Genomic DNA, 12,126 nt, shown 5'->3' on the forward strand with positions numbered 1-12,126 from the left:
AACCCTCAGTATTAAAATAGATTAATTTGAATAGTTTGAGCCATATCATTTTCTTTTAAAAATAGCAGATTAAAGACTCAGAGACTGCCAAAACATCTAAACATATTTCAAGATTTGTTTAAAAGGACTGCAGACCTCCTTCCATTTTAACTTATCCTATGAAAAGTAATTCTTACCACTAGCAAAGATCTTTAAATCACCACCTGAATTAGCTGTTTTCTTAGCATCACTGTCATATCAATTAATTCCAGGGGCTGTGAGAGTCAGGAGGACTATCAGATGACTGGAATTAAATAATATCACTTATTCCATCTTCTGAATTACCCAACTAATACAACAAATGTTTTTCTACCAGTGACACACAAAACTCAGCAAAAACACAATTCCCAAGACCCTATTTCTTAAAAAGGCTTTCCAGAAAAGTTTTCAGAAGTCATCTCTCAAATTCACCACTGCAGGGTAAAGATATCTTCAGAAATTAGTGTGTACCCAACTAATATATGTATTTAACTTCAAAACACACTCTAGTTGTTAGTCTGCATGGTGGTATTTTTTTCACTGAGCAACACTAACTCCTGTTGCTGTACAAGATGAGAGCCTAACAAAGTGGTATGTAATAAATAGTATTGAAACAAAGGGATATAAATTCCAGAGCTTCACAAAACAAGTTCATTCTTCACACGCTGTCAGGAAGACACTCTATTTCAAAGTACATGAGAAAACAGATGAGATGTATGTGATTTTGGTGTATCTGAAGGATAAAGTGGGGAGAATGATGCATTACAGAATATTCACATTATCCAGCCTTCTATGGCAAGCTCATCCTTTGTCTCCAAAGTGAGCAACTCCTCATTTCCTTTATACAGTTAAACCAGAAAAAGCTTATATTTACAGGACCAGTTCAAGAACAAAAGTTTTGTCTTCCTAACACTCCCTTCTGACATTAAAGAGGGCCACTGGTCACTAACTAATCCTTTTCCATCCACTGCTGCAACACCTGACCTCTGGGATCCACTTGTGCAGCCTGGCAAGCAGCACACCAAAAATCAGGAATGTTGACAGTATAGCCCTTCTGGAAATGAATATGCCCACATCAGATTGTTTCCCTTAGCTCAGGAAAGTAGGCAAGCTCAGTCTTTGCATTCCACATTGTGTCATCCTCTTCCTAAAACCAAGACTTAACACAAACATTGATCAAATTCCATACCAAAACATACACCAACCAAATTCCTTATGGCTAGTTGTGTCCATGTGAGGAGACCTGCAAAAAATGTAGGTATTTTTTTAAACACAGCAGAGAATTATAAAAGACACTGCCTCTTTAATCTTTCAAATATTTTTAATGGCTTTGCTGCTACAAAGAGACAAAGCCCTTGTCAGCTACCATTCAGAATTCAGTAACTTTACTCCTCAGGTGCCTTTATACAGATGCACATCCCTCTGTTATGTTGCTTTATTACAGACTTCCATCCTTACCAAAACACCAAACTTCTGCCAAGCTTTGCTGGTTTTCTTCAGAATTTAGTTCTGAACACAACTTCTATCAAAGAGAAAAGGAAGGCTAGGAAAAAAACAATTCTTCCACAAGCTAAGGTATGTTTTTCCAATCTGCCAATAAAGAGTGCCCATGAAGTACCCCAGCAGTGAGACTGGTTCCTTCCCAATATGCATATCATTTCAGTTTGCATAATCCTGCGCTCAGACTTTTCAATGATCTTCCATTAGGCTTCCACATAACAAAAATGTATGCCTAACTGGAACCTCCCAACACCCTCCAGTGAGCCACTCAAAACTTTTAAAAATGGGCACTGTGAAGGTTTTACATTGTACACACAATTTTTCCTAACAGCCAACACAAAAATTTGTTCAGTGCTGAACACCTGTAATCTCCAGCTGAGTACTGAGTGTCTGTGGGGATGGCTGCCAGCTCAGATGCTCTGCCCTTCTCCTACAGCTTCCAACTCCAGCAGCTGATTGATTGTGCTTGCTTCACTTGATTTGTTCTTGGTTGCTTTCTTGATTTCTCCTCATCACTCTTCCTGAACAGCCACTCTATGCTTTACTAATCAGTCATTTTTTTACTGTATATGGTATTGGGAGTGATTTTTTTCCGAATTCCCCATCAGTTGCTGTTTTGGCTTGACTAATACACAGAAGATTTTATTTTCACCACCACCTCCCTTCAGACTTCTCCTGTTTGTCAGTGCAAGCAGCCACCACTTGAAGAAAATACCAGAACTTGAGCATGGCACTGTTGGATTAGCACTGATTCCATCACACCTGGGGCTTCACCGCTTCTCTCCAGAATCTTATTCAGGCTCTACCTGTTGCCCTCTGTATGTCCCATCAAACAGAGCACAAGCTCTCATCCACAATAAGATTTAAATTCTAGTTTTTCTGTAAGCTTAAAAAGACAGCTTTTAGACACACTTGATACCTACAGAACACCTACAGAACAGGGTCAACACTTAAGAGAAGTAGTTTGAAACAGATGCAGTAACAGTCACATCAGTACACATTTATTTTAATTGTCCTAATCAGCTGGAATGTGGAAGCATTTCAGCAGCCCAACCTTCCAGAAGTTCACTACACATGGCTTACAACAAATACAAATAAAGAGTGACTGTGTAATATTTTCTCCTGAATGCACAGTGTAACAAAACCTTTGAGTGGCAGAGAAGTGCTCCAGCACAACTTTTGCCTTCCAGCATTTTTTGCAGTGTACTAGGTAGTAACAGAAAGAATGCAAGAGCAGCTACAAGGAAATAAATTCACCACTGCCATGATTCAATACCCACATATTAGACACTGACATTTTGCTTCTGTGAAGTGTAACAGCAACCACAACGTAAATCCACACCTTGTCACTTTCAGCAGCCCAAGTAATGCAACATCTGTGAATTTCAGTGCTTTGTAGAGAACCTGAGAGTAGCTGGAATAAAAACATAGCTTGGGCAAGGAGGGATAAAGAGTCTCCCAGCTAAACCACATGACATATTATACATTCCCACATACCACAGGTCTCCACAATCAACTTGCAAGAAGTCAGGTAATCTTTTTTATTTTTATGCAGCTTTTGTTTTCAAGATGGACAGGCTTTCTGATGTTCCAAGATATAAATGACCTACTCAAATGGGAGAGAGAGATCTATGGGTACTGATGTAATACAGCTACTCAGCAGGGCTGAAGAGCTCAGCAATCTCTTGACATATTTTCACTTCAAAACTTATTCCAGATGCTTTTAGGAGCAGACAACAGCAATAGCTGCTTTTGACAAGGACATCTGAAAATCTGTGAGCTCCTTCAGATTGTGCTAAAATAAGTGTTACAGCCTTCCAGTTTAAAAACAGCTGATTAGCTCCAGACCTCATTTCACCTGGACTATCACCAGAAAGACCATGTTCACCTGCAGCCACAACCTCTACACACCTCTTCACCCAGGTCAATATTTGCCTTTAATGATAACAAAAGAGTCAGAAAAATAGTGCTATATCTGCAGGGGGAGGAGGCACTTTAGATTCTCATACTCCTTCAAAAAAAAAAAAGAATAAAATACAGGCTTCAGCAAAGTAGGATAGGAAGACACAGGAAAAAAAAAAAAAATAAAAATAAAAAAATAAAAAAAATAAAAAAAAAAAAAAAAAAAAAAGAGAGGAAGAAACCAGCTCAGAAGTCATCCCTATTCCTCCACACCCTTGTGTGAATGAAAGAGAACTAGACAAAGAACAAGGCACTGTTACAGAATTACTTCCAGAGTACAGAAGTCTGTAAGTATTCACATTTTTGGTCAGTTCTCCCTGTAAGTACTTAAACAACTCCATTGTTGATCACAGCCATGATAAGGCTGCACAGGCTCAGGAAATGGGAGTTAATCCAGGCCAGACTGATATTCCTCAACCCAAGAAAGAAAAGTAAGGGAGGCCCCATCTTCTTCAGTTTCTGGATTCTTAGAAAACACCACAACTTGCACACTTTCCCTCTGCTTTTGGGTCACCTGCAACACTGTTTTGCCCAGATTATGGGCAAATCATTATGCCCAGTAAGTTTCAGTATGGCTGACTGCTGGAGCATTGGGCAAGTAAGACTCATGCAGAGAAGATCTATTTCACACATTTAAGGAATAGTGACTCCATCTGGGGATACCAGCAGAGTTCTGGAATGCTACTGAAGCTTTAACAAATTTTGTTGGGGTTTTTTCAACCCCCTCACAATTTTAGGCTATCACTACTCATAGTAACATGGGTTAAGTCTTGGCCTTCCCAGAAGTAACTTTAGACTGAGAAAACAGAGTGGTCTGTATTTTAAGACTCCCCCACTTCACTTACCATCACTCTCGCTCTTACTTTTCAAGTCATCCATCCATGTTGGAATATTTTTCAATGCAACATATTCCCCCAAGTACTCTTTGCGTCTTTCTTCCAAGGTCATCTTCAGCAAACGCTCTGTTTAGGGGAAAGAGAAATAAGAGAAGCTTTGCAAACTTTCAACATTGTTGCACATGAGCCACAAAGTGACCAATGCCACTTTAATTCCTGTATCAGAGAACAGCAAAGAATTTATTGGGAAAATTCCCAACTTTAGCAGGGAATTATTGTTTGATAGGGAGTTTTCAGGTATGAAAGTCTGTTCTGTAGGTTCTCCATTTGTAAACCAGAACTAAAAAAACAAAAGTTCAAATAAAGGCAAGGAGCAGGGTGGGAAATCAACAAAATGCTGCTAAATAACAAGAGATCAGAGCTACAGCAAACGTTCTGTCAGTTGCTAGTTGCCTAGGGTGGTAAAAGGCAAGTTTAGCTTTAGAGGTTTGCATGTGAACATCAATAGGACACATTTGGTTACCACACTAAATAAAACACATATACACAGTTGTTTTTGTTTTCTCCACCTCTTTTTTTTCAGATGTTTAGTGAAAATAAAGCCTCAAACATCGCACAAGTATGACAGCTACTGCCAACCTCAGTCTTCTTCAGACCCTGCTATAAATGGACTATTACAGTTTAAAAAAAAAAAAAAGCCATCCCAATGACCCATAACTGCAAGCAACCCCAGCACTTCAGCTCATTTTTGCAGTCACATCCTCTTTTCTCTCCCTACCTCATCAATGCTTAGTATTAGCTCAGCACAAGCCAAAGAGAAGAGCTTTTTCTCTCCCAGAAGAAGAGGGGAAAAGAAAAAGAACAGTAGAGAACATCAAGACACCCAAACTCTACTCAACTTTCTGGGCCTGTTTTTACCAGTAGCACTGTGCTACTTTAACCACACTAACAGTTTTCCTTGACACATTAATCAGTGATAAATGCTCTTCAAGGACTGAAGAATTTTTAGGGGTGTAGGGAAAGGCTAGACCTATGTTATTTGCACTTTATATAAAGACCAGGAAACATAAAGAGAATATTTTTATCTCAAGCTGAAGAAGCAGCAAAAGATGAACACAGAAACTGCTTCCCAGATCAAACTTAAAAAGAAAAAAAAACCAAGAAAGAAAATCACTGGGGTCTGGTTTGGTGTTCGTGTTTATTCAAAATAAAGTTTCCTAATTAAGTAGGTTGCAGTCAGCACAGTCTAATATGGCAAGTTTTGAGCACAGCCTCCCTTAACAAAATAAGTTTATTTTGGTATTTTTTGACACTATTACCAGTTTCTTCAGCTGATGAAAACGTTTCTCTCTCCTTATTCAGCCTGGTATCTCAGTGGGATATTTACACCTGCCAAGGAGAACTGAACAACAAGGGTCACAGTTGCATATCCACCTGTTACCTGAGCTCCAGGGTCAGGAAATTCCAAGTATCTGACACTGGAAGTCCAACAGCTAGGCAGGCCTGAGAGAGTGTGTCAGTTTTGAGGGACTGACAAGCAGAGCAAGTCTAGGTGCCTTTTGCTGAAGAGGCAACAGAGCCAGTCCTGTGCCTTCAAAACACAAGTTCTTCTCTACAGGAAAAGTTATACAAAAGTTTGCACATGTGAGTCAGCAGCAAGAACTTAAATTGAGTCTTAATTATATACAAACCTCCCAGAGGATGCTCCCAACAGCCTTCACTGCCAGTTCAGTTTTCTGCCTGTGGCAGAAACTTGGGGAGTTTGCAGACAGCCCAGTCCTGTGTCTAAGGCTCCAAAATCACCTCCACTCCTGCTCTGTTTCAGCTGTCCTCAAGGATGATCTCCCCTGGGAGGACGTGCACCAGCCCTTAATTACCAAGAAGGTAATTAAGAAAAGCAAGTGTATTGTCAGTGGGTTTGAACTCAATATTTAGCAATCAGTGCTTTTTTTCCTCCTTTTAAGAAGTGCTTCAGAACATAAAAGGCTGAAAACTGCACTTAGCTTCATGGGAAGAACAGAGCCAGTGAGCACAGCCAGCTTTGCAGGAGTTATGGGGTACTTGTGAAAGGTGAAGGCAGACCCTGACAAGATTTGATTTCCAAAGTGCTGACAGGGTAAGAACAAAGGAACTTGGGCTTCTGTAGTCTTCATCTGTACTTACCTAAGTACTTGATAAGAACAGTCCCACAGGGTTAAGAACTGAAGGCAATGCCAGCAATGAAGGGAAAACCTTTTCTGCCCTCCTCACTCCAAGTACTTGGGGCCAACACCATCAGCATGGTGCTGGAAAAGTTACTGGACCACAAGACTGGCAAATGCCCTTCACTCTGGGCAAAAAAGACAGGGAGTTGTGGCCAGAAATGCTTCCTGGATGGAAAAACCTCAGCAGCACTGACTTGCACTCAGTAACATCACCATGCTGATGGAGACCCCCATCCTCACAGCAGACTGAGGCACAAAGGTGTGTCAGCAGCTCCAGTTCTTCCCAGACCCTCCACTCTGCCCTCCTTACCAATGGTTTGAGTTCACCTGCCAGGCTATGAATTCACAGACAGTAACAGAGCTGGAAGACAAGTGGGAGTAATAAGAATATTCACTAGAGCCTACCAGTAACTTTTCCCCATCTCTCCCCTGCATTTTTTGAAGGTAAAACACACAGCATTAAGGGACAAGTCAGCTATAATTGACCACACATGAACAAAGCTTGAGACCATTTAACTGCACCTTCTTCATTGAAAACAGAAACTTCTACCAGGCGGATATTTGTTGCCTCACCTTTACTACAGAAACATGCATTGTAAGACAGTTTGAAAGAAAAAGACTCACTTCATTTGAGAGGAGTTTGACAGGAGGAACTAACCTACAAAAAAATAAGTTCATTTGTGTTTTAACAATTTTTCCTCAGAAATGTGCACTTGAATCCTCTTCACTGAACTGGTCTTGTGCCTTCTTAGCCTGAAACATACTTAGAGTCACACAGGTGATAGAAGAAAAAAGAGAACTGGTTTTTTTTCCTCTCCTCATCTATTACTATATTAAGCTTTCCTCCTCACAGATGTAAATGCTGTACTTCCACTCCGTGAATTTTTTCCTTAATTTTTACATTGCTCTCCCCGGGATCAGTATAAAGTACCAAAAAAATCAGTGTCTGCATCAAATGCTTGGCCCACAGTTGCCATGCTCTGGAGTTTGGCTTTTATAAGATGAGCATACACAGGGGAGGGGTCCTTTAAACATATATAAAAATCCATAAGTAGTTCAAAAGATGGGACGTAGGGGAGCTCTGAGACTCCCATACCCCAAACATCTCACCCCGGCTGAACAACGCCAGAACCTGAACAGGTTACACCAAGGATCCCAACAAACCACGCGTCCCCTCAGAAAACAATCTGAAAGCAGGGGCAGCACGTTCGGAGAGCATGTGCCCAACTTTTCGGCCCGAAGCACTCCCACAAGGTGACTCGGGGGCGGGCAGCCCTCAGCTGGGGTTGTTTACCGCCCTCCCTCCGCTCCTGGCGGGCACGCCGAGCTGTGCGGGCAACATCCCCGATTCCCGCACGCCCGGGCTGCCATGGAGGCTGTGCCGGCCAGGAGAGCCCGGCAGCAGCCACAGAGCCCGGAGCTGCCCCTTGCCCACCGCGTCCCCTCAGCGGGGAGCGCTGCCGGACGCCCCGCGGCGAGGCGGCGGCTCTGAGGGCACCGGGACCACCCCCCTGCCCCGGCTCCTTGCCTCCCGCCTCAGCGCGGGGCGAAAGGCGGGAGAAGCGGGCCCGGCCACCGGGAAGGGCAGCAATACCTTTCTCCTCCCGCCACATCTTTTTCCGCTTGTTGCCGGGGTACATGGTGGTGTGGCTGGCGGCGGCTTTGAGCTGCAGGTTCCCCAGGCTCACGAGGGGGTGGAGGAGACGCCGCGCCAGAGCCAGAGCCGAGCGATACCGACGCCCCGCGCCGCTGCCGCCGCCGCTGGCACCGCTGATCCCGCCGGGTCCGGCTCCGGCTCCGCGCCCGCCGCACGGTGCCCGTCAGCCGGGTCACGCCTCGCTCTACCCCGACACCCCCGCAGCGCCCGCCCCGCTCCCCGCCGCCCGTTGGCTCCGGCAGCCGCCGCTCAGCAGCCGCCTCCTCCTCCTCGACCTCCCGCACCGACCGGGAGGAGCCTGAGCGCGGCGGCTCCGGGCCGGCAGGCTTTGGGGGAGTGTGTTGTGGGGGGACACGGCGCGGCGGGCGCTTGGGTGCGACACTGTGTGCGCTCGGCGCTCGGAGCCCCCGCGGGGCGGAGGGAAGGAGGGAGCGGGCGGGCAGCCCTGTCCCGTCCCGCCCCGCCGCCGCCCCCCGCCTGCCTCCTCCGCCCCTCTGCTTCCGGGTTGCGGCGGTGCCGGGCTGTGCCCGAGGCGGCGGGGCTGTTGCCGAGCGACACCGCCGGGGCCCGGGCCCGAGCTTGGCCCGGTTCGCCCGCCCGCCTGCGCCTCCCGTGGGGCGATGGCAGCCGTGCGGGCCTGCAGCGTCCGGGACTCGGGAAACTGCCCCGGCCGGGTGAAAGCAGCTGCTGGAGCTGCCCTTGCCCGGCTGGGCTTTCCGGGAGCGGGGCTCCGCTGGTGTGTCCGGAGAAGGGCTGCAGAACTGGCCTCGGGTCTGCAGCACAGGTCCTGTGAGGGAGCTGGGCGTGTTCAGCCCGCAGAGGAGGAAGCTCAGAGGGGCCTTGTCACTCTAGAGCTCACTTAAAGGGGGCTGCAGCCGTGTGATCCCGTGTGAACAGCGTCCGGGCAAGAGGAAATAGCCCTTATTTGGGCCATTGGGAGAAATTTCTTGGCATTAGACAGTGGAATGGCTTCCCAGAGGGCTGGTGGTGTTACCACCCCTGGCGGTGTTTAGGAAAAGACTGGACATGTCACTCGGTGCTTTTTTGTAATTGACAATCTGGTGTTCACTCAAAGGTTGAACTCGACGATCTCGAAGGTCTTTTCCGTGTTTCTGTGACTCCTGGTATCCCCACCCCACGCCCCCAGCCCTTGTTCCCACCTATTGTGAAAATCTCCGCTGGCTGCGGCAGAGGCCAAGGTCCACCTGGCTCCAAAGGCCAAGGAAAGCCCCAGTGCCGCTCAGCCTGCTCTGCACCAAGAGTAATCTCCTTCACACCAGCTTCCATGGACCAAATAAATAAATACAAAAGCTTCCCTGCAGCTGGACAGATGTTCTTAGCTTCACTCGTGCCCCCGTGGAGGTGAATGGATTTATCCCTGGAGCACAGCAGGTGCTTGACTTGGAGCAGGAGTGATGGGGGGCTGTCACAGCCTCGCTGTGCTTTTTATCTGACACAGCTTCACCAGGACAGAGCGTTCACAGGGGTGCAGAGATGTCTGACTGCAGTCAAACAGCATCTACATCTGTTCGTATGGAAGATGGAATTCCAGCTAAACCATACAGAGAATGTCTTGTGTGCAGCCCCTGGTCAAGGACTGACTTTTCTCTTGTGGTACACTCTTGTGCTTCATGGGTACCAAAGAAAGGGTAGGTACAACTTAGCAACATTTCTGTTGCAACATTTCACTTATTTTCTCATAGTTTCTGCTAAATACAAACATTAGCATCTCTAACCATTACTCTTGGTACAGTTCCTTACAGTAAAATCATTAATCTTATCCCACTCAGTGATGCAGGGAAGAACCCAGTTTACCTTTTAATAAATCAGACTGAGTCCTCTTTACAAAGCATATTTGAACATGCATATTAGATCACCTCCTGAAGGGTTGTTGTTATCTTTACCTGATTTCTTTACTTTGCCTAGATGATGTGCCTTGGTAGCCCAAGCACAATTTTCTCATCTTGATAATAAAAATGAGACAGAACCCACCAGGTAAATTTTTCCTTTCTTCTTTTTGCATCCATTATGTGGAGCAAATATTTGAATGCATATCCTAGATCATTGAATATTTACCAAGCTACTGAATATTCTAGTGTCCTGTGGGATCTGTTCCACATTTTATAAATCAATGTTTATTGGACCAAAAGGGGAGAAAGAGAAAACTTAGCTCTCTTCCTGTGGACGCCATCTGCATGCATTCTGCAGTTTAAGGTAAAAGCAGCTACAAGAGCTATAATTTTGGAAAATATCTAAAGCAAGTAGATGCATATATAAAAGGGAAAAAAAATTAAGCCTAATGTTTACACCAGCACCAAAATGAAAGACAAGGTAAAAGACAGAAATAAAATCAGTCGTCAACTTAAAAATAGAAGTGTCTAAATGTTACAATTCCAGTAAAAAAAATTCCTACTGAGTTTTATATTTTTTTCCTTCAGGTGCTGGTGATACAATGGATCCCACTGAAAAAGTAAGAAATTGTGCCACTGACTGATATGGGCACGACCTGTCTTCTTACACTTGTTGATTCTGGAGGCCCAAAGGCAGAGAAACAATCAGCATTATCATACATGGTGGGAAAGTTCACCTAAAAAGTAACATTTCAGTATTTGGATGAAAACATCATGCTGCAAACTGGGAGATTATTTTCTGAGAAACTGTTCTGTTGCAAAAATGAGCAGGAAAATGGCCCCAGCAGAAAATTGGTGTGGGTCCAATGATCTTTGTTTATTTAGTCCATCCAAGGCCTGGTGAACTAGGTTCAGAGTGGTGACATTCTGCAGAGGAAGACAGAAAAACTGGGCAATGTCCAAAATTAGTATTTAAGAGATATATAGCCTAGTCAGAATACTAATAGCTGCCAAATGAACATTTAACATATGGATAAAGTAATGACCAGTTAGAGAGCTCCCATTAGAGATATAATAGGAAATGTAAATTAATATGAGAGTGAATACTGTGCTATAGAAGTGAATAAATGTACCAAAGGAGAGCTGGAGCCTCGATCCAAACTGCTGGATCATCCAAGCAAACCAGCATTAAGGCCCCAGTGTGAAGCATTTCCACTGCCATCAACCATCCTGGCTGAAATGAAGGCAGTGGCACAGCAGATCCTGCAAAGCTGAGCAGATCCAGAGTCCTGCAGGAGGCACTTTGGGGCCACTGGATGAGCACAGGGGGTCAGCTGTGGTGTGGGAGCAGTGGCACACCAGGACAGAGTTGGTTTGAGGTGCAGATTTTAAAGAAAGCATCAAAATATCAGGTGCTGCAGAAATAGAGAGGATGGGAATGGAAATTGGCTGTTTCAAGTCTTGGTGGTCTTAAAAACATTTGAAAAGTTGTATGTCAAAGAGGGAAGGGTGAACGGGTGCCACCTTCACGACCACAATGTGGTGCAGGGCCACAGCCTGTGTTTGTGGACATTGAACCATGGGTAGCCAAACTGGGCAGTTTTGTGAGACAAGGCAAAGTTTAACAAGAAGAGAATTTGTATGAAAATGGCAATAAGTAGCTCTTTTCATTGTTTACAGTGGAAAACAGTTTTTGTTTTTTACACTGTTTATTCATTTTTTTCCTTGAATACAGTGAAAAAAGTAAATATGAAATTAAGGTATCTTAAATAATTCAAAATTTCATAACTTAAATATCAATTGTATTGATAAAAATTTTAAAAGCAGATCTATATTCAGATTATTTCCTCAATTTCTACCTCATTAGATAAGAAAACAACAGAACACTGAGGACAGATTCACATGTTAAGAAAAAATTCATTTGTCATGTATGTGAAATTACCTTTTTAAATGCATAATATCTGTAGCTATTAAACAAAATTGATGTATTACACCAATAACAGAGCAATATAATATTCTAAAATGTGTTTATAAATTATTTATATTTAATAAAAATTTATTTCAGCCATCATTATTCTTCCCAAACCTTATAGCAAAGC

The 12,126-nt window shown here is 44.1% G+C and overlaps 1 protein-coding gene across 7 annotated transcripts in view; it reads right to left on the reverse strand.

Moving 5' to 3' along the window:
- The window catches only part of MACROD2 (mono-ADP ribosylhydrolase 2), a 432,938-nt gene extending 424,309 nt beyond the window's left edge, over positions 1-8,629 (reverse strand). For 3 of the 7 annotated variants that reach the window (XM_079332084.1, XM_079332082.1, XM_079332083.1), the window contains exons 1-2: positions 8,115-8,623; positions 4,326-4,442 (exon numbers count right to left, since the gene is read on the reverse strand). In XM_079332084.1, coding sequence (XP_079188210.1) covers positions 4,326-4,442; positions 8,115-8,160 — 163 coding nt within the window. In that variant the 5' untranslated portion in view covers positions 8,161-8,623. Of the gene's footprint in view, positions 1-4,325; positions 4,443-8,114 lie in introns of all 7 variants that reach the window. The other 4 variants (XM_079332080.1, XM_079332079.1, XM_079332081.1 and 1 more) reach the window with 3 other exon arrangements.
- Positions 8,630-12,126: the final 3,497 nt, after the last annotated feature.

This window comes from Erithacus rubecula, assembly GCF_903797595.1.
Source record: "Erithacus rubecula genome assembly, chromosome: 2".
NCBI classification, from domain to species: Eukaryota; Metazoa; Chordata; class Aves; order Passeriformes; family Muscicapidae; genus Erithacus; species Erithacus rubecula.